Source organism: Pteropus vampyrus, unplaced genomic scaffold, assembly GCF_000151845.1.
Source record: "Pteropus vampyrus isolate Shadow unplaced genomic scaffold, Pvam_2.0 Scaffold146, whole genome shotgun sequence".
NCBI classification, from domain to species: Eukaryota; Metazoa; Chordata; class Mammalia; order Chiroptera; family Pteropodidae; genus Pteropus; species Pteropus vampyrus.
Window position 1 is genome coordinate 101,801 of NW_011888927.1, and position 23,215 is coordinate 125,015.

General features: G+C 34.6%; 2 protein-coding genes and 1 pseudogene across 8 annotated transcripts in view; 1 reads left to right on the forward strand and 2 right to left on the reverse strand.

Moving 5' to 3' along the window:
* LOC105298165 (neurobeachin-like protein 1) overlaps nt 1-4,400 on the reverse strand; it is a 104,329-nt gene extending 99,929 nt beyond the window's left edge. The window contains exon 1 of one of the 2 annotated variants that reach the window (XM_023536009.1): nt 4,125-4,400. In XM_023536009.1, the coding sequence (XP_023391777.1) occupies nt 4,125-4,175 (51 nt within the window). In that variant the 5' untranslated portion in view covers nt 4,176-4,400. The remainder of the gene's footprint in view (nt 1-4,124) is intronic. The other variant, XM_023536008.1, reaches the window with a different exon arrangement.
* Nucleotides 4,226-23,215, reverse strand: part of CARF (calcium responsive transcription factor) — a 76,927-nt gene continuing 57,937 nt past the window's right edge. For all 6 annotated transcript variants that reach the window (XR_002782496.1, XR_002782493.1, XR_002782495.1 and 3 more), the window contains 5 exons: nt 20,308-20,447; nt 16,953-17,129; nt 15,347-15,427; nt 5,433-5,625; nt 4,226-4,400 (listed from right to left, as the gene is read on the reverse strand). The gene's annotated coding sequence lies outside the window, so the exon portion shown is untranslated. The remainder of the gene's footprint in view (nt 4,401-5,432; nt 5,626-15,346; nt 15,428-16,952; nt 17,130-20,307; nt 20,448-23,215) is intronic.
* On the forward strand, nt 19,853-19,971 carry LOC111745122 (annotated as a pseudogene).

The window sequence follows — 23,215 nt, forward strand, 5'->3', positions numbered from 1 at the left end:
ACTTTATGATACATATGTCTTGTTCTATGCATTATATGATTTCCAAAAAGTTGTATGATAATGTAGAGACCAAAATTGTTCTCAACACTGTCTCTCTTACAAGCACACTGACGAAACATCAAAAGATATAAGGAATAATGGGTGCCTAAGAGCTAATATAAACTAAAATCTTTAGATATTAAAAAGTAAGTCAATTTGTCTTCTATACTTGAGAAAAATATGTTCAGACAAGCAGTAGTAGTTAACTACTGAACTAAACTCAATACAAGATTAAACTTGTACAAGTTAATGTTTAACTTATAAGAGCTATATGGAATGCACTGTTAATGAAATCCTTGACCCTGGGTGGGCATGAATATTTGGAGACAAAGTAATTTCAGGTGACATAATTGGAATTAGTAGTCTTATACACTGGTGACAGAATCTACAGAGAAAGGATGTTGAGTGATGAGAAATTATCCTGCCTATAATATGTAATAACTAGGTGGGGTTAACAAATAGTTAACTTACTATAAGATGAATGTTTCTAACAATGCAATTAAATCCTATACCTAGCAGGAGAATGTGAAAAGTTAGACCTAAATAGTTTGGTTAGAAAAACAAACTGTGAAGATTTTTTTTTTACCCAAATTCTTTTCAAATCTTGAGTTTAATATGTGGGGACCCATCTGCTAAAAACTGGAACCAGTAATTTATCTTAATTCTACTTAAAGGACTTTAATCACTAACATTTAGGCTTGCAACTGATCGCAGACTAATAGGTAGAAGAGAAATCTATATATGCTCTTAGTATTTCTTTACAGAACAGTATTTATTACTCAAGGGTTATTTCCAATATAGTCCTATTTAAACACCTACTAAACTTTTATAATTCTCAATGGCAACTTTTAAAACATCACATTACATAAAAACACTATGAGGTATTTTAATATTGATTTATTGCTAAACCACTGTAGAACACTTGTGCGAAGGTAGGCACTGTGGCAAATAAAGAGAATACCTTAATCTTAATACTCTGAAACAGAACTTCAAAATTCTTCAGTCATCTTCTTTAATCAGGTATGCATACAACATTTGGTATGGATAGCATAATAGCAAAATAGTAAGCAGTGTTTAAATTTTAATCATTAAAGATGATCTTGATACTCAAGAAAAATAACTGGTCACCTTGGAAGGATGCTAGTAAATCAATTTATTCTAAAAACCGAGAGAGAAAAATCAAACATTTCTTCCTTCCCTTTAAGGAACTGTCATCACATAATTGATGAGGGAACATTTCTCTATGTATGTTCAACTAATAAAGAAATGATAGGATTGGATATCACAGTTTTGCAAACTCCTAATGAAATAATTAATGCATATAGGCAAAACTCACTGATGGTCGAATCATTCTAGCCCAATCATTCTAGCCTCACTCACCAAACAGAATATGAATCAAGCAAGCCTCTAGATCTTCCAATTTGCAAGTATCAGTAAAGAAGAAAAAATAATTTAAATCAAGGGAATTCAACCAGCAAAACCCAGACTGAGAAAAATTCTTATGTCAAAACCTGGCTTCTTCAACAAATAGAAGGAATAAAAAGTGAGGTGAGTGGGAACCTATAGATTAAAGATTTAACATTTCAACAAAATACAATTTTATACTTTGTTTAAATATTGAGTCAAACAGCAGAAAAATAAAAACATTTAAGATATTACCAGGAAAGTTTGAACACTGACCAAATATTTGATGATTTAAAGAAGTATCATATTGTGATTATATTTTTAAGAGGAGTTATTTTATAGATATAATTTTAAATATTTATGAATAAGATCATATGTTGCCTGGGATATGCTTTAAAATAATTCAATAAGACAGGGGTAGTGGAGGATTAGAGATGAAACATTATTGAACACAAACTGATAATTACTGAAGGAAGGTGACAGATACAAAAGGGTTCACTAAAGTATCTTCTCTATTTGTACGTCCTTGAAATTTTCCTTAATAAAATCTTAAACAAAAAGATGAACTAAAAAGTTCTGAATGATAATCAACAGAATAAGGACAAAAAAATTCAATGTCCCTCAGAATTCAAAACAAATGAAAATCTTAATGGTGAGTTAGACAAGCCATTCTTCCTGTCCACATACACTATTACTACTTGACAAACGAGAAAACTGAGACCCAAAGAGGTAAGTCTTGCTCAAGGTCACAAAACAAACAGCAGTAAAACCAAAACTAGACTCTACAACTACAAGCCCAGAAATAGGTCCGATTTGGAACTAATTAAGTTAAAAGATCTGAGCAGTCCTGAAGTAGTATAAAACCTAACAAAGGTGTAAAAAAAGGGTCTCAAAAATTAGGTGGTAAAAAAAGGTCGGGTGGCTGAAGGCTATATGCTACAGCAAGAGCAATAAAGCTAGAGAGAAATTATGAAAAACTGGCTATTGGGTAATCATCCTCATTAGGGAGCAGAAGTATTAAATCTATGATGTATATTTGAAAGCTACTTGAAATAAAGGTGTTTGCAGGAAAGAAAGTTGTCTAGCTCTAAAGTAGCTTACTCATGAACTGGTGAAACAAAATCACTTTAAGTAACAATTTTTTAAAAAAGGTGAAAAAACTTTTCATCTTATTAAGTGTACACATGATTTAAATCTTAAACATAAAAATGGAACTTATCTTCTTGTTCAAGAATAGGCTTCAAAATTTGACTGTGAAGGGCTTTCATGACTTAGATTTTCATGAAGAGTAAGGAATCGCATTTATATTTCGTCATTCAGAATAAAATTCTCTGTATGCCAACAAACTATATCTTTTCAAGGAGCGTGTGTCACTTAAACATGAAACTCAACTTAGAAACAACATAAGACAATGTAACCCCATTTGCCTTTTGTCGTTCAGAAAATAGTAAAGCCTAGTAAGTTTGATGTATTTTTAAATAAATCTTTTTCAAACTACTATGCATTTATATTTAAATTTTAGCTAACGTGTGTTAGTGACTATTGTCAAAAGTGTCTGGTGAATTGGATTCCTTTTTTTATCGAAAGAGTAGCCTATTTATAAAAGACATTTCTGGCATTAAATTACACAAGACTAAAAGCTATTTTAAAAATCCATATTAAACATTTCAGAGTATATGTCCTTCAGTAATTGTAAGAAAAACCAAACCAGAAAAGAAAAGAAAATTCCAGTGTGATCTCTAAAATTTAATATTATATGTAACTGAGATCATTTGTTAAATAACTTGTTCTTTGCAGAGCTGAAAGTAGAAAAAAGGAGTCCAAAGGAATAATGCAGAAATGGAAGCTGAGACTTAAGAACTTCACCACACAGACTTAAGTAACTTTAGTAGATTAAAGCTGTTTCTATGACCCTTGCCAATATCTTCAAAGCAGTAATGTAGCCCCCTCACTTAAAAAGACGTTTTTAAGCAGTACTTTTCTCCTCCAATAATCTAAAGTCAAAGCTAACATGTAATAATTCACACAAAGGCAAAGAGAGAAAATTATTTTTGAATGACAAAACGAAAAATATCGAGTAATGATGGACTTGAGTCAGGCAGTACTGAGTTCCAGGCTCGGTTCTGCTACTCAGTAGTCCCTTTAACCTCTGCATCAGTTTTTTCATCCATAAAAACAGATAATTACAATACCCATCTCACAGGATTGCTGTGAGGATCAAATAAGACAATACTCACAAGGTGCTAACATCATGGCAAGCTTAAAGTAACAACCTGAAATCAATAACCTTGTTATATAATCAGTAATCTTTGTATACAATTTAAAAGGTTAATTATGAGTAAAAACTTAATGCCCTTCTTGTAAAAATATATCTTCCCACTTGTGGGAGAAAAAAAGCATTAAGATAAATTAAAATATTTTATTTTTTCTTTTAAGGTCATTATTTTACTTATATAATTTTGAGATCACTGAAGACAAATATCCAATAAAAGCCACACCCAATTTTTAATAGTAGGCCAATACTGTGCATGTGTTCAAACCCGAAAAAGTGAAAAACAGAAAATCCCGTGTCTGTAGACTACCAATAAATACCCTATTATACATTAAATAAAGTGGTAATAGGCCGGTCACAAAATTTTATGAGTATTTTAAAACTTAGAAATAAAAAAGAAAGCAGTTACCTTTGTACAATAAAGCATCCAAAGTTCAAAGAGCCTCTCTCTGGATGCCATTCTGGCTTTCACTCTGGCACTTTAATTTTTCCTCAAAAAAGAAAATTATGTTCAAGACCACAGCATGTTCATTTTATTTTCCAAGTTTTCCAGCCATTACAGTACAGCTCAAAGCAGTAGGGAAAACAAAAAGAAGTCATACAAACGTACTGTCTTCTGGTCAATAAAATTCGGTTTCAGCAGTTACTCCAACTTCATCAGTGGTAGTTGGGCAATTAAATAAATCTGTGAAAGAAAAATATGCAAATATTTGCTAGAAAAAGTCATACTAAAATTTTCAGACTTATCAGAACTAGAGATTTATCTACTTCCTTCCCACGTACATACAGCAGGCTAAGCTTTTACATTGAAAGATAAGATTTCATAGAAACTTGTGTTTCAGGAAAACATTACGGCCAACACAATATTTCACAACAATATAAAGTCGGAATCCTCTAGAGCAAATTCAAAAGAGTACACATAACTAAAAAGGCGTCCAGATAATAAGCAGCAACACGACGTTCCCACTCATCTAATTTCTATAAACATAAAAGAAAAAGCACACTTACTTCTGACATTTAGAACCCCTTAGAATTTTCTAGTCTGTTTCTTAAACTTGCTGGGAATGTTTGCCGTTGTGTCGTGGGGGAGGGCACGGGGCGGAGGGTGAGGAATTCCTGGTTTGTTTATTTTTACAATCTACAGAGAGTGAAAATCAACCTGTCCACCTGGCCTCTACCTCTCCATCCAGGAAGAAAGGAACACGCACGCACCCACAAGGAAACAACCCCAAGAAAGCTTCCAAGTGTTCTGGGAGATCTTTAAATTTTCTCCTCGCATCCCAGACAACCGAAAAGGAGGCAAACTTAAGAAGCTTTGGAAATGCGGTAATGCGAGGTCGGCGTCTCCTGACCCGCTACCCACCCCCGCGGGACCGCACCGAGACACACCCGGGCCAACCTCGCCCCCTCAGAGCCACCCCACACTCTACAACACGTTCATCATCTCGCACCCGGGGCCCTCCCATTTCTGCCACGCAGACCCCTCTTACCTCCGACCCCCTCCCCCTCACCGCGCTCACGTTGGGGGGGTTGCGCTGACACCGCAGTCCGACATCTAACTTGCTTCCCTCTCCCCCTTACCAACCCCAAGGCCCCGTGTCACCCAGCAGCTACAAGGAGGGGTGGAGAGGGAGGCGGGGGCGGGGGGGCAGTCACTGTTCATTGGTCGAGCATGCTGAGAAGGGGCGTGACTATCTGAAGCCCCGCCCAAGCATACCTGCGCAGTCGCAGTCGACTCGGATTCTGAAAACGGCGGGGGCCAGCCAAGGGACTCCAGTCTCACCCCAGGCCTAGACGTATGGGGGCGGGAGGCGGAGGTATGCGGGTGACGTGCTGACGTCAACGCCCCTGGCACCGCTGGGGTCTCTCATACGTAGCCTTCGGCTAATACCGTCATTTCCGGGAGTCACCTGAGGGCGGAAACCATACCATGATAACTAATAGGTATTTTGTTTTCATTTCTTGTTATGGAAGGGGGATTGGTCCTGGTAATTATATAATAATGTGAAAATGGACAACTGCCCCCACACAACGCCTCAAATCCTTTTCCCTAAATGAGTTTATGCCTCCTACTTTCCTCCCCACTGAGCGTGAAGTCCAAAGGGCTTATTTTAACAGTACTAAAGGCTTTAAACCGGTTTTGCTCTTTTAAGGCTACACAAAACGGCTACATTTATGAGATATAAACAACTTTAAACAAAACGGCTACATTTATGAGCTATAAACAACTTTAAACACAAAACGGCTACATTTATGAGATATAAACAATTTTAAGGGTTTTTTTTTTAAGGGGGCAGGGAAGACTAAAATTACCTTGGTACACAAGTTCCTGTTCAGAAAAAAAAGTGCAGCGTGCCGCCAGCATTCATTTAATTTTATATAAATGCTCTTTGATGCTGAACCAAATCTGACTATGTGAAAATAAAATATAAAAACTTCTTGTTATTTCTGAACATAAATTATCTCTAATCCTAATGTTAACAGAAATGTATACATAAATCAGGTTCATCAAATGAATCTTCAGCTAACACGTGTTCGAGAATCTTATTTAATATCGCGCATAGGAATGCTACATTTTCTAGGATTTGACATTTTCAGCGATTGAGAATTACTATATTTTGTAAATGGAAATACCACTACTAAAAACAATTCTATAAATAGAATAATGTCATTTGTTTCCAAAGACTATCGATATATTAGAGCGATGCAAAAATAATAAAAGTGAGATATTTCGTGGCAAACCTTAGGGCTAAGATTAGGACTGTAATCCGTGAGTTATCTCAGGTAAACGCTGAAGCCACAAGCACCACTAGCGAGTATTCTCAGGACAAATGGAGAAATGGGTTAAAAAATGGAGAAATGGATGAAAAAATGTCAAGCATATTAAAAAGTGAACTAATATAATGAAACCATCGCTAATCTTCCAGAATTATCAACTAATGTCCTATCTTGTTTCATATATACCAGCAATCGGCAAACTAACAAAGAGCCAGGTAGTAAATATTTGAGGTTTTGCTGACAACTTAAAATAAGAATATTTCATGGTATGTGAAAATTAAATGAAATTCAAGTTCCAGTGTTACAAAGTTTGTTGAAATAGAACCATGCGTATTCTTTTACTATTGATAGATACTTTCATTCTCAGATGACAGAGTTGAGGATAATTTCGAGTAGTTGTTTGCAAATTATGCCTTTTCAGCATCTCTCCTTGGTTGTCTAGCAGGTATGTGAAACTTAGTCTGTAAAAACTTCAGGAGGAGGGAGAGGAATTCCTTTTGCTACAGAATCCCCCATTTTAGTAATTAGTAAGCCATGCTTCCAGCTGGTCAGTCCAAGAACTGAAGGAGGATCCTCATCATCTATCGCATATACCTCACATTCTGTCTAATCCTTTCAGATATATCTTCATACTACATCCAGAATCTATTTTTCTATACCACCACCACCACCACCACCACCACCTTGATGTGAGTTACCACTAAATCTTTTCTGGCTTATTGTAGACTTCTGGTTTTTCTCCCTGCCTGTGCCTCTGCATTCTTCCCACCCATGGATTACTCTCTACACATCAACCAGAGTGATCTTTTAACATAGAAAATAAGATGTCACTCCTCTGCTAAACCCCCTCCCACTTAAAATGGCCAGCAAGGACCTGTGTTTTCCTCCCACACTTCCCTCTCTAATTTCTCTATTATTCTGGCCTGCCCTTATTCCACTCCAGGCACATGGCTTCCTTGCTGCTCCTCAAATTCACAAAGCACACTCCTATCTCAGAGATTTTACATAAACTGCCCCTCTAAGTGGAATTCTTTTTCCCCTGTAATTTTTTGATAGACATGTTGTACTAGATAAAAGCAACGACAGTAAATAGGGCTTTCATAAAGTGGTGGTGAGGTGCTAGGGGAGTCCTACGATTAGGTCTCAGTCTTTTAGTGAGCCTATGAACTGTAACATTACAAGTGCTTCACAGTTTTTCCCCCTTAGGTGAGACAGGATAAGTAGAGTGGGCTAGAGTTGGGTATTTTCCTTCCCTCAGATCAGTTAGGCTCTGATAAAACCCCAATGGTTTAGGCTCTAGTAAAATAGTTTCTCTTCATAGCAGGCCTTGTTAAAAGGAAGAGAATGTTCTGGTTATTTGAAAATAATTTTTCCCCTCCCCCTGCTGGAAGCATAAGGGGATTTTTCTCTGATACTTACTGTGAGAACCTGATTGAGTTCCTAAAAATAAAACAAAAATGCAGGCCTTCCCCCAAGCCTGAGACAGCCCGCCCCTAAGCCCCTGGAGTTTTTAACTCTCGGACTTGTCCACTGAGTCTCCAGCAATTTGCCAATTACATTTCAGGTTTTCCTACGCCAGTACAGGTTCTCATGGAGAATTCTGCTCAGGTTTTCTGCTCTGGTAGGTTGTGATTCTCTGTATTCACCTGTCTGTCTCACGATTTAGGGGCAACAATTTGCCCTATGACCTCATGTTTAGTTTTTCCAGGTTTTTACTTGTTAGAACGGAGTGATGACTTTTAAGATTCTTACATGCCAAACCAGAAACTAGAAGTCTTGTCTATACCTTTCAATAGGTACCACAGAGGTGCCTAATCTACAGTGTCAGGCATGCTAATGCAAACACCTGATTATAATTATATTGATTAGACTATCAGTGATACCAAAATTTGTTAGCCACCCATTTACAGATTTTTTAAAATTAACATAGATGACTTTATTAGAATCACAGAACTAGAGAACTGAAAGTTACCTTAGAAACCATGTAATTTAATATCTCCATTGTAAATATTAAAAAAATCAAGGCCTGAACCTGAATCGAAGCCTCTAGACCAGCACTATCCAATAGAAATTTCTGCAGTGATAACAATGGTCCACATCTGTATTGTTCAGTACAGTCGCCACTAGCTATATGTAGCTACTGAACAATTGTAACATGACTTGTGCAAATGAGAAATAAATTTTTAGTTTTATTTAACTTAAATAGACACTTGAGGCTACTGTATTTGACAGTACAGCTCTAAAACTAATTTGCACTGTAGGAAACATGGGATAGAGGAACAAGTTAAATGGCAATTTATTAAAAATAAATAGAGGTCTAAAAGGGTTGACTTGCCCTGTAGCACACTGCTTGCTGTTGACAGAACTGGAACTAGAACTCAGGACTCCTTAATCCTAGGCTTTTTAGACTATATTGTGCTGCTTTTTCAGAATCTATGGGATGATGAATTTGGAACAGTGTTTCTCAACCTCAGGACTATTAACATTTTGGATTGGGTAATTTTTTGTTGTGGGGAGTTGTCTTGTACATTGCAGAATGTTTAGCAGCATCCCTGGCCTGGTACAAGGTCACACAACTAGCTAGCAAAAGGGAGAGGTAAAATTCATACCAATTAGCCATATCTGAATTTAATGCCCATGTACTTCTATCTGGATACTCATCTTTCTAACAACTTCTTTAGCACTCAGGATTGAAAAGGCAGATATGAAGTATAAGATTAAAAAGGAAATAGAAATAGAATAAACAATTCTTAAAGGGTTAAAGGTGCATTCAATGGGGAGAGTTATAGCAGACAACCACCAAATAATAAGCATGGTTAAGGCAGGTTTCTTATAGAGACTGGTACCTGAGTAAGACCTTGAAGAAATGTTAAAATTTGGGTGCAGGATGAAAGGGGAATTCTGAAAAGAGAATGACGTAGGTAAAAGTTTGACTCCTGAGGAAATTCTCCACCGAATTTGAGCAGACCATAAGCAGTCTAGCTGGGGTAGAAGAAGGAAGGAGATGAGGTTGGGAAGATATAGGTTGTAATTAACTCTCACGGTGTGGGCAGGAGTCTTGATTGCTGGCTTAATGATTTAACTTTCATGCTATATAAAATTAGAGTTTTTAAGTAGCGACATGACAAGATTAAAACTATATTTGTTGTTTTAGGCCTTGTCATGTCTTTCTCAAGGCAAAATGTAATCATGCAATCTCCCCCAAACACACAGAATATAGTAATTAAAATTCAGCTGAAACATGAAAGAAAACCACTTTGCTTTCATGTATAATGAACTTTCTATGGTTGCTAGAAAGTTAATTGAAAGTTAAGATGTCCACAGTCTACAGTAGAGAAAAATTCTTTAATCAAGTAGAAGAAGGAAATTATAGGAAATTTTAATTTAAAGATTAGCATTTTCTCTTTTTCAATTCTAATTTCCTTTTACTTAAATGTGAAGAGAAAAATTTGAGACCAGGAATGATTCCTGGTTCTAAGAAAGCAGTTTTTTTAAATTCAGTTGCTCTAATTCAAATTCACATTAATCGATATCTGGGATTTCTTTACCTGTTATGTATCAAGGAATATTTCTTTTTCACAGCAATACTATAAGAATTAAGAAGAAAAAACAAACCTTTGTGCAATCTCTACCCCTAGGTCTGCTATACCACCACACATCTCAATGAGTTTTTCCCCTACATTTGTCACAGTAAAAATCAAAGAATGTATGATATATCTGATATTAATCTATTAACATTCCTAGTTACTATATCTCACACGGTTTTCAGTTTTGTGAATAATTGTTTTGACTTGTACATTCATTTGATTTATTGGCTCTTTTTACTTTTTCTATTTGAGTAATAAAGCGGGTTAATAATTATCAACTTATTTGGAATTAAGGTATTGAGATCTAGCGCTTCAGGGGTAAATGACTATAACCGTGACTCATGGGGCTTTAGTTTTTCATATTACATCAAAATTGTAAATGCAGTCAAATAGGTAACACTTAAAAAATAGATCTGAGATCAGGGAGGTCCTAGTTATATTGACAGTTTGATGCACAATAAAGGCAGCTCAGCTCAACACTGATTAAAACAATAAATGCCTCACAGGTTTTCACAGACATTTCTGGAAAAACATATACTATTTCACTTCTTTTTTATTATAATGAATTTAATATAAGGGGAAATATTTTCGTTTACTGAGCACTTCACTCTCATATTTCCTGGCAAACGGATCGTTAGTTTTTATCACATGATTCATCATGATGAAACACATTAGTAGAACAAGAAGATTATGGTTTTCAGCTGTAAATAAACAGATGGAAAATAGTGCCCTAAAGAAATAAGTGTGAATGAACCAAAAGCTTGTTTCAGTACAAATTAAGAGAACAGAAAATTAAAAACAGAACTTTTTTTTTTCAATTTACTTTTTAAGTTTCTGAATGAGAAATCAAGCAGTCTCTGTAAAGGATATTTCCTTAGTTGAATAATTTTACAAATAGAAATGGCATCACAAAAGCCTAGCTTCCTAATTTCCTAATTACATCTTCTTACTGTTTGCAGTTTACCCACTCAGTCCCATTCAGTTTTCTGATGTTTTAGTGGATATTGAAAGATCATTTTATTACAAAAAAGAGAACCACTTAGGGGTAGTGTACAATGGTAAGTTATTATTTAATGGTTACAGTTTCAGTTTGAAATGAAAAAGTTCTAGAGATGGATAGTGGTGATAGTTGTACAACAGTGTGAATACTGAATGGCAATGAACTATACACTAAAAAATGGTTGAAATGGTAAATTTTACCTTATGCATAGTTTACCATAAAGAGGAAAAAAAAGAAAAAGTTATTCCACTTGATTAAGTTATGGTAAAAAGGCAAGAAATTCTATAAGCAAAATTAGACATTTTGTGTAATATTTAATGCATTATAAATTTTATTTCTCGCCAGTCACTTGTAACAACTCTTAAAAATAGAGGTTATGGAAGCGATTATAAATTCCAGATACATTAGTGATCAGTAACTGACCAGCTGAGTCAGCATATGGATAATGAAAATAGCAATTTCTTTTCCTTTTTTAGGTTCCTTATTCACTCTTTAGAACTTTTGCTTTAAAATTAGGTCTTGGTAATCACCAACCTAGCCTACTTCCTCAGCTGTGCCCCTAGAAATCCTATTATTTTTAAGTCTCTCTATTTCTGTTCTTAACTACATGTATAAATTAAGGGGTGAATTAAGCTAATATAACACAGATACGATAAAATATTGTGGATTAAATAAGACAGGAATTTTAAATCTTACTCTCATAACAATTTAAAGGTGAGTAAGCTGTCCAGGTGATAATTCCACAGTGAGATTCAAGGACCCCAGTTCTCCCCTTCTCATTGCTCTTCCAACCCCTAGGACATTTACCTTGTCAAACAGCTCACAGGAAGGGAGAAAGAGTGTAAATGAATGGCTATTTCCTTGTAAGCATGTGACATGGAAGTTGCACATCACTTCTCATATTCCATAGGCAGGATGTTAGTCAGTGGCTACATCCACTTGGAAAGGATACTGGAAAATGTTATTTCTCACTAGGAATCCATATGCCTAGTTAGTACTATGGGAAAATGTTTTGGGTAGGGGAGAGACAATTTGCAGTCTGCCAAACTATCCTACGCCCACCATCATCAGGACAATTGAACTTAGTTTGTTTTATTCTCTTATAATATCAATATCTCAAAAGACTAAAAACTATTACATTGCATCTATCATAACATTCTTCTAAAAGGTTCCCATAGTCTTCTTATTCCACAATTCCTATTTAACAAACCACCTCAAAATTTAGTGGTGTAAAACAACCATTTAACTGTCCTCACACATTCTATGGATCAGGAATTTGAGCACAGCAAAAAAGGGATGGCTTGTCTCTGCTCTACATCTGAGGTCTCAGCTGGAATTCTCAAAGGCTGGGAGCAACTCCACAGCTGAGGGCTAAAATCTGTAGACATCTTCATTTACATGTCTGGTGGTTGATGCTGGCTGCTGGCTTGGGACTTTAGCTGAACTGTCAACATAATACCAGCCTCTAGCCTTTACATTTAGTCTATCTGCATGGGCTCCTTTAGGCTCCTCACAGTGATTTCTTAAGGAAGAAACAAAAAGCACTAGCCATAAAGGATTCCTTAAAGGAAAAAATTGACAACTTTAACTATATTAGGATTAAGAAAACCTGTTCCTCAAAAGTACCATAGAGAGTGAAAAGAATATTTTCCCTACAATGAGAAATATAGTTGCAACGCTTATTTCGATAAGACTCTTATAAGACTCTTATATATTTAGAATATATGAAGAACTCCAACAAACAAGTAATGTAAGCTATCTAAAAATTTTTTTAAATAGGCAAAATATTGCAATTGGTCAATCACAGGAAGGGAAATACAAATGGTGAACAAATATTAAAAAGGTACTCAAACTCAGTTGCAATTAAGGAAATATAAATTAAAACCAAAATTAAAAACTACTATATACTTATCAGCTTTGAAAAAATTGGAAAGTCTGACAATAAAAAGTACTGATAAAGATATGAAACAGCTGGAATCATCTATTGTTAGTGAGAATATATATTGGTATAATCAGTTTGGAAGTCAGTTTGGCACTATCCGGTAAAGCTAAAGATAGGAATATCTAATGACACAACCAATGAGTACTTTGCATGTGGGCTAGAGAAACTGTGTGCATGTGTACCAGATATGTGTACCTTTACATATCCATACATATTTGAACATCAGTCTATGTATTTCACCAATTTAATAAAGGAGAAAAACCAGACAATCATTTCAATAGATGCAGTATGTGACAAAATTCAACATCCATTCATAATGTAAACTCCCAGCGAACTAGGGAAAATCTAAATCTAAAGAACTCTAAATGTGTATGAACGACAGAATGTTATGCTTACTTTCCAGTCTAAATATCTTCTGAATTATTTGGTATATAAAATCTAAGATAGTAGTTCAGGGCCAATGTTCCTTAATAATTGTCCCTCTATTACATCTTTGTAACGCCTTTTTAGTTAAATATTTTGTGGCAAGGGATTTCACAGGTCGAAGTGGTTGAAAATAAAGTGTTAATACTACTTTGGAAAACATATAGTTCCCACATTAATAAAGTAATGCATATCCTAAAGTCCCTTATCTGAAGGATCACCTTTTAATTTACAGATGGGAAGTAATTCTCGAGGTTGGCAAGAAGCATACTTTCCTTATGAGTGAATGTTGATAGTTCACTAATTGTTTAAAGTTAAATCTAGTTATAACACAGACTTTGGAAGAAAAAAAAATTCTTGGATTTAGACCTCTAATTCTGGGTTTCCTAACTATATGATCATGGGCAAAGTATTTAATCTTTCTGAGTTTGTTTTTCTTCCATAAAATTAAGATAATAATACCCAGGCCAGTTGTGAGGATTAACTGACAAATAAAAAGCATCTGGCACTCAATAAATGTTATCTATAATCCTATTTTGGAACTAAGTAAAGTAAATATGTTAAATGAACAACACCTTTACCTTCCACCATTGTTGACAGTCCAAATGCTGCATAGCTTGGAAGGGTAGGGCAAGTTAAAAAGAAAGTGCATGCTGCTAGGTAGCAAGTTATTATGTAATTCTTTTAAATAATTTTTCGAAACACTAAGGATTGTAAGTTTCATGTATATTTTTGAAAAAACAAGTGATTAAACATGTAATTTACTGTGTTTAATTTTATATCTATATACAAAGTCCATACAATTCTTCCTAAGTGTTTAAAATTCCTCTTTCATAACAAGTGATTCGGGTGTTCTGCTCATTTTCTCTTTAAAATAAATGCTTTCAGACCTACATCATGAGCAGAATTCTTGCAAAGCTAGGGAAAGTAAGAAAATTTAAGAATTCTAAGATTTAATGGTTGTGGCTTATCTAATCTCAAATTTTAAAATTACTCAGCTAAGTATCAGAAGACTACTTCCAAATCATGTCTACATAATTTCAGTTCCAGATGATTTCATATGTAATAAACATGTAACTTATTCCCTATAATTTAGTGTTCTCAGCTGTGAAATAGGAAAATACATACACTTGGTTCCATCAGAAATTTTGTGTAGAAAAATTAAGCAACATGTGAAAATACTTGAAAACAAAGTGAACAACAAATCTTACCTATCTCACAAGGGAAATATAAAAATCAGATGAGATACTGTATATATAATGTGTTCTAAAGGGAAGGTTAATGTTGAGAATCACAATTTGGAGTAAATTTTTACAATGTACGCAGTAATACATTTAGTAGTAAATGTATTATATAAATATAATAAATGCTGATATACTATTTCACAAATTTGCTTTATTCATTTATCTATAAAAATTTACTTGATTCATCTGCTGTGATCTGAATTATTTTGTTCCTTTTCAGTTTAATGTTCTAGAGTTTTAAGTATAAATGTTTCTCAAAGTGCCCTAATGTTGAGAGTTGAAAAGAGAAAAAAAAAAATACAAAGGATAATTTTCTACTGAAATTTTTTTAGCAACTAGCTGGCTTCCTCTTAAAATTCATTAACCATGATTATCATCATTAAACAAATCAATCTGTGCTGCTCTCTCTGAAGTACAATACATGAAGTTGCCTATACAACACCACTTGATCACAAATCAATATCTCTGTGGCCTTAAATTTTGGACTCTTATTTAAAATCACTTCTTTTATTTCTCTGTCAATGCACAGCATGTGTCACTTTCCAGTATCATGACTAGATTTTCTTCTATATTCCACTTAATTTTAATTTTCATGTCAGAACAAATTATATAATTGTTTTATAATCTAAAGTATTCTCTAAATCATTTGGTACTTACATGTAATTCCAATATTGGCTGCTGCTTAATTGATCTTTTTTTAGGCTTTGGAGTCAGACAATTCTGCCCTTTCCAGGTGATCTGGAAAAAATTATTTGATCTTTTTGAACTTCAGTGTCTTGAGGTTAACATGTAGTTAACAATACCTTCCTCATACCATACCAAACCTCCTATTCCTCACAACCCACTAATTCCTTGCAAGGTGAATATAAAAAATTAAAAATTTATTTCATTGTGTTGGGAGAATCGGTTACTTGAAAAAAAAAAAAAAACTCTTTGTGGAGAACAGTATGGCGGTTCCTCAAAGAATTAAAAATGGAACTACCTTATGACCTAGCAATTCCACTTCTTGGTGTTTATCCAAAGAAATCTAAGGCACTGATTTGAAGGGATATATGCACCCCTCTGTTCACTGCAGTGTTGTTTGCAGTGGCTACAATGTGGAGGCAACCTAGGCACCCATCAATAGATAACTGGATGGAGAAGATGTGGTGCATATGTGCAATGGAATATTATTCAGCCGTAAAGAATGAAATCTTACTATTTGCAACGACATGGATAGACCTAGAGAGTATTATGCTAGGTGTGATGGAACAGACAGAGAAAGACAAATACTATGTAATTTCATTTATATGTGGAATATGAAGAACAAAATAAACAAACAAACAAAACAGAGAGAGACTCATAGATACAGTGAACAGACTGGTAGTTGTGGATGGGAGTTGGGTAGGGAGGCTGGGTAAAAAAGCTGAAGGGATTAAGAAGTACAAATTGGTGGTTACAGAATAGTCACAGGATGTGAACAATCTAGTAAAAAAAAAACTATTTAAACTTATCCTGTGTACCACAATAATTCAGTATATATATTTAAAAAAACTTATGAAAGCTATAAGAAATTTTAGATATTTACCTCCCATCTAGTTGAAGTAGTACTGTTTAAGCATAGAAGTTATCAAAATAAAAGGCAAATTAAAAACCGGGAAAGAGAATTATATATAGATAGAATATATTTGATAAAACACATTATGTTTCACCCAACAGCCTTGAGAAAAAAGATAGACCTAGTGGATAGACATGGTAAGAAATCTAAGACTAAAATCGGCATCCACAGTAAAACAACATATGACACTACTGTATAATAAAGAATTCGACTCACCTTTTGTCTATGATTCTTGGGAATGAATCTAAATTCCTGGCATTTCCCAAGTAAAAGGAGTGTCTTTGTTATTCATTTGCCCTTTGGATCACACCTGAGTTTATCCAAATGGGGTGACCTTCGGTGGGCCCTTAGGTATAGTCAGGATCGAGACTGGTCATGCCAGAGAGACCAACCACGTGATTAGAAGGTTGAAGCTTTTGAGCCACATGATATCAGCCCAACTGCTGATCTCCAAGAAAGGGATGGGGCCTAGAGATTGAGTTCAATCACAGGGCCAATGATTTAATCAATCATATCTATGTACTGAAACTCCAATAAAAGCTCTAGACATGAAGCTCAGTGGTGCTTCCTTGTTGATAAACACATCAATGTGATGGGATGGTGAAGTGCCCCAACTGCATGGGAGAAGGCACAGAACTCTACATTCAGGACTCTCCCAGACCTTACCTTCTATGTCTCTCATATGTTCCGAATTTGTATCCTTTCTTATAAAACTATTAAGTGCCTTCTTGAATTCTGAGTCATTCCAGCAAATTGTTAAACTTGAAGGGTTCATTGGATTATCCCAGATTTGTAGGCAGCTGGAAATACAGGTGGCTTGGGGATCCCACTTTTGACTGGTATCTGAAATGAAGGCAGGACTATGCTCTTTAATTTGTGTGGTCTGTGCTAGAACTGAATTGCAGTATATCAGCTAGTGTCACAAAAAACATCAATTATGTAAAATATATTGAGAGAGGCATGTAAGAATAGTTGCCAAAATATTACTCGTGGTTATCTCCATGATGATTTCAGGTGATTTTTTATTGTTTTAAAAACATCTTTCCTATCTTGATCAAATTTTTTTTACAGTGATCATATGTCCTGTCTATAATACAGGGAAACTTTTTTCATTGTTGGGGGAAAAAAATAAGGTCTTGACAATATGCTATTAAGTGAAAAAACTAAGACACTGAACAGTAGGTATTGTGTGATCCATTTATATTTATATATGTACACATCTATGTATATTTATATATATTTAAAGAATATGGCGACATACACATATTAATGGAATAAGGATAGGAATAAAATGCTGTTGACAGTGGTTCTATAAGAAAGGGAGCTAGGAAGGGAGTCATTTGCTACGTATATTTCTATATTGTTCGAATCTTTTACAACTAGAATATTTATGTTACTCGAGTAATAAAAAAAAGACAAAAACAATCCCATAGAAACATTAAAAAATCTCAAGGCCAACAGAATTTATTTTTTTAAGTAGACTGCAATATAAAAATGGACTAGTGAAAAATTGATATTTCACATAAGAAAGAAATATATGAAAAATACCTCACCAATAAAAAAATGTTAATTTTAACAAAAGTGAGATATTTCAAATTAGAAAAGTTTTTATATTATTGTATTTAATTCTATAAGGACATGATCCAGTAGATGCACAATCAAAAATTACTGTGAGGTAGAATAAAACAATAATAAATTATAAAAATAAATTTGAAAATTTAGAAATGAGTAAAGCTCTAACTTCTGTGCTTACTACTACAGAGGCAAAATCAATGGAACTGTAAACTCTAGTGTAATTAAAAATTAAAATGACCTCAGTGTTTCCATGGAAATGAAAAGATCTCATGAATAAAAAATTACTATTTGCAACTGATATACAAGTCTGTTACTCTGAAAGCCACACATTGTTTTATAGCTACTACAAACTACATGTTTTTGTTTTGTTTTCTTCTTGTTTATATCTTTTGGTTATATTCTTCTTGAAGGTCTAAATATACCCATTTTTTAAATTAATGTAAGTTTGATGTTAAAACATTATAATGTATTTTTAAATGTTAATCAAACCTGAAAAGAGAAGAAAGATCTTAAGATAGTTAAATATTTACATAATTCTAATCATCATTTTAAAGCCAGAATTTATACTGCCACCTAAACATATTTTATGTAAAAGCAAAGTAAGTGGAAAAGTTTAATATTTTATTAAATAAAAATTGAATAATGTATTAAAAAGATTTAAAAATTGATAGTTTAATTTAAAGTAATTTTAAAAACTAGAAAGCAGAAAGACAGGCTTTTCCAAAATATTTTTATGATCATGTCTAGATATCTGATGTCCCTTACCTGCAAGAGAATGTTATATGTAAATATGGTACATTATCAGGCATTTAGACTGGAGTTACCTTATATTATAATGTCTCTTGGAGACCCGTATTTATAATACACTGCCACCTAAACATATTTTATGTATGAATATGTATTTGGTGGCTAAAGGACTAAAATACTGAATATGTATTTGGTGGCTAAAGGACTAAAAAGATTAATTCAATTAGCAACTAATCTCAGATACTTCCTGCAACTACATTCCTTCATGGGTTCCAAAGTAAACTCAGCTGATCAGTCTGAAGCATTCCTGGTGTTCCTTTTAACATTTTAGCCATTTTTTCTGCTATAGCTAACCTAAATGTTGGAGGGCTCCAGGGCTAGATTCCAGGCATTCTCTACATTTTCTTCTCAGGTAATCTCTCTGTTTTCTAGTTTTAAATACCATCCATATGTCACTAAATCATAGACCTGTTTACCTCCAATCCTGATCTCTAAACTAGTATCTCTACTTAAAGGTTAAGTAGACTAGTGCCTACTTAACACTTCCTTTTGGAAGTCAAAATAACCACATCCAAAAGAGAGCTCTTGCTTTGCCTTATCTATCTCTCTCATCAGTTTTCTTCAACTCAGTAAAATTGTATAGTCACTCACACTAAAACCCTAGAGTCATTCTTCATTCCTCTCCTTTCATACACTATCCCTGCACCCGCTCCCTGCTCTACAACAGCCAACCAATCAGCAACTCCTGATGATTCTAACTCCAGAATATATCCTAAATTTGTCCATTTCTTGCCTCCTGTATGACTATCTATTTCCAAATCACCCTAGGCTTTCACCTGTGCAATTGCAATACCCTCCTAATTGCTCTCCCCATTTCCTCTTCTTTAAAATGTAGACAAATGTATGTTTGGGATATTGCTTTGTTTTTGCTTTGAAGTACCTCCCAAAAGGAACAACTTTAAATAGTTCCTATCAACAGTTCTCCAAAATAACCATTATAATTTCAAATAACACATCATTTAGATAGTTAAGAAGCACATTTGATTCTAAAATGAATACATATAAGATGCAGAAATCCAGCCCAGAGTGTGTATAGAATTAGGCTAAAGATAAACGTATGAATCGGACAACAGTCAGTCAAATCTTGTGCACCCTGTAACTTGGGGGTCTCACCTACCCAAAGCGGACTAGACTTTCATGGACAACGAAAGTGAGTAAAGTTCTGATAAGATCTTCATAAATGAGTCTATAGCCATGCCACCCTGAACATGCCCGATCTCTTCTGATCTCAGAAGCTAAGCAGGGTCGGGCCTGGTCAGTACTTGGATGGAAGACCACCTAGGAATACCAGGTACTGTAGGCATTGAAAAAAAAAAAAAGATTTTCATAATTGACCTAAGGCAGTTTTTCCAAACAATGACAATCTGACGAGAAACCTTCTGAACATATAAGCTTACACCCATCTTCATCCCTATGAACTTCCTCTTATAGATGCACAATGAAGAAATGACAAGGACAAAAGATACAGAAGTATCATAATAATACAGATTTCTACTAAAAATAAAAGCTTTTCAAACCTGATCAATGAATACTTTAAAAGTTTCTTATTTGTACTCTCAAATTAAATAAACTAAACTTAGCATGTAGAGTGTTCAATGGAAAAGAAAGAAATCAGAGCTCAAACCCTATATAAACTTACCTCTCTATCACCATTGGAGAGACCTTGTGCAGAAGGCTCAAAGGGCCCCAGAAAAACATGCTGTTTTCAAGTTGACCAGATTTTGATGGGACCTCCAAGATCATCAAATGCTGGCTCCTTTAAAATACCTCCAAAGTAACCTGTTGATAAAGCAAAACTGAGTTTTTTGCTTACTGTGGTAAGGGTAAACACTATCTTGATAGTCTTTACGGTGTCTCACAGGGTAAGTCAGAGGTGCAGTATCTATGAGTTTGGGGGATCTGGTTAAAGATGAGTTTCAAAGCAGAGGATCTGACTGAAATTCGCACATTTTACGTAATAGTTTTTGACTGGAGAGAGGTGAGAGTTTGGAAGTGATTCTTTCACAATCTTCTGCCTTCTTACACCAGTATCTATTGTTCCCTTCACAACCTAAACTCTTCACCAGCCTAGAACTTCTTTAATATAAAATGTTTTAAAATTGGTTAATTGTATTACTGTCTGCCACTACGCTACAACTCTTCATAGGGACAGGATTAGGTTTTGTTAGGATAGGAAGTTGCTGATGGGTCTTCTGAGAAAGAACTTTGGCTCACTCACCTAGCACAGGTCTTTTGCCCATACCATTCTTCCTATCTGAACTCTGATCAATGCTGGAGGAGAAGCAAGCATCATGGATAAAAAGGTAACAAATATGTAGATGAAAGGTACATGTTAGAGATGGTTACATGAAAAGACTAAACTTAAGAGTCTGCCTTCCTGGTGGCAACATGGAACCGCCATATTAGCCCTGGTCAGGTTGCCTTTGGCCTTGGTTTCATAATTAATTAATTAATTAAAAAGACCTCTTTATTTGGGCAAGTTACCATAATCATGTCTCTGTTGCAAGCAGCCAAAGGACACCCTAACAGACATATAAGCTTGAGAATAAGGATAATGCTTACCTTCCAGGATTTTAAAGTTTAATATTAATAAAATTATAAAAATATATATTGAGTGGCATGTATCAATATATAAGATCTTAATGTGGATTAACTCATTAAATCCTTATAACAATTCACTTAGGTAGCTACTACTACTATTCCCTTAGATAAAAAAAAAATATGAAGAACTGAAAGTCTTTGTAATTTGTCCACAGTTACACAGCTAATAAAGAGAGGGGGATTCACATGGCTTCAGAGCACATGCTCTTAACCGCAAGTCCAATCTACAATAATAAAAAAACAACTTATGTCATGCCAGGCAAAAGGTCGAGTGCTTTAACTAAACAATACAAAGCACCAAGTATAATGTCAGTTCTGTTCCTTGGAAGTAATGTCTTCTTTCTCTGAATTCTTACATGGTTTTATCTATATTCTTATTATCATATTTACTACTTTTTATGTTGTATAAAGTTATATATCTCATGTAACAGACACTAAGTTCCTTTAAGGCAAACTTTTAAGTCATTCATTTTGGTATCCTGCATGATCCTGCATATCACTCTGTCAGTTATAGAAGGCTCAGTCATTATGACTGGTGGAGCCAAGACAGTAGAAATTGGAAACTATACCATCAAAGGTGGTCCCTGTATTATCAGGCATTTCTTGGGAATTACTTTGGACAAATCATATACCCTAAGTTTTACAATGATATATATACCTGTCTCACCCATATTTGTTGTACCCTATTCCATCTCAAAATCTATCTTTGCTCTTCTCTTACAACCTCCTACTTCCTTTCAACTCTACTGCTTCTGAAAAAACCCAGATGTGATATAATGTTGAAGCTGAGAACTTCCACATCTAGTCAAGATGAAGTAAAAGTGACTACACTGACCTTCGTGCCTGAAACAGCTATAAAAAGAATAAAATATATGAAGCAATGATTCTCAAAACATTGGACATCATGAAACAAAGGGCAGTAATCCCTGAAAGATGGAAAACAGATAAGATGAGGCCTATGTTATCTCAGATTGCTGTCTGAAGAGAGTTTCCATACTGTGGCACGTGGAGGGGGAACCCAGGCAGAGTAGAAGAGATAGAACTTGGAATCCAGGAAGGTCAAAGCAACTAGAGTTTGTAGGATAAAGTGCTCAAGAAGAGAGAGCTACACAAATAGAAGGTCATGCTCTAGTCTTCAACAGAGTACAGTAGGTTCTCAATGTCATTTTTTTCAACGTTGTTTCAATATAATGTTGATGAGCTTCCATAGGAACTTAACTGTTGTTTATATCATTAGCCTATGGTAAAACTGGTTTCATTATACGCTATTTCACGTAAAGTCACAGAACCTACTGATGACATTGAGGAATTACTGTACCTTACTGAACAGAGCATGAGTATAAAAAAAACTATTTGAGATTAGAGGGAAAAGCAACATGAAAGGATTTGAGGAAACAATCCCTGAGGCTCACAAGGGACCAGAAAAGTGCCTATTCCCACCAGCCAGAGTGGAAAACCTCATCAATTCAAAATTACAGTGTAGAATAGACAGAAGTGTTTTGCCTTAACAGTGAGACAAAATTAACATTAGATTAAATGCTGCTCTGGTTCTACCTAAGAAAACTTGAATGCAAGACATTATCGGAACATACTGTTTTCAGGAAACTTAACTGTGCCCTAGAACAAAACTCAAGAATATTTACAGGAATATAAAAAGGTAAAAGTTAAGTCTGACATCGAATCAAAAGTTAACCAGGAATTTAGAAAAGAAAATATATAAAAATAATGAGTAGAAAAATCAATTAAAATCGATCTCAAAAAAAAGAATTAGTACACAAGGGCATTAAAATAATTTTATAGTTGCATTATATATGTTCAAGAAAGGAAAGATTCAAGATGTCAATTAGAGATATGAAAGACAAAAATTCCTAAATTAAATTTCTAAAACTAAGATGTCTGTGTTGAAAAATACACTGGATTATCAACAATTCCAAGTTAATCTGAAG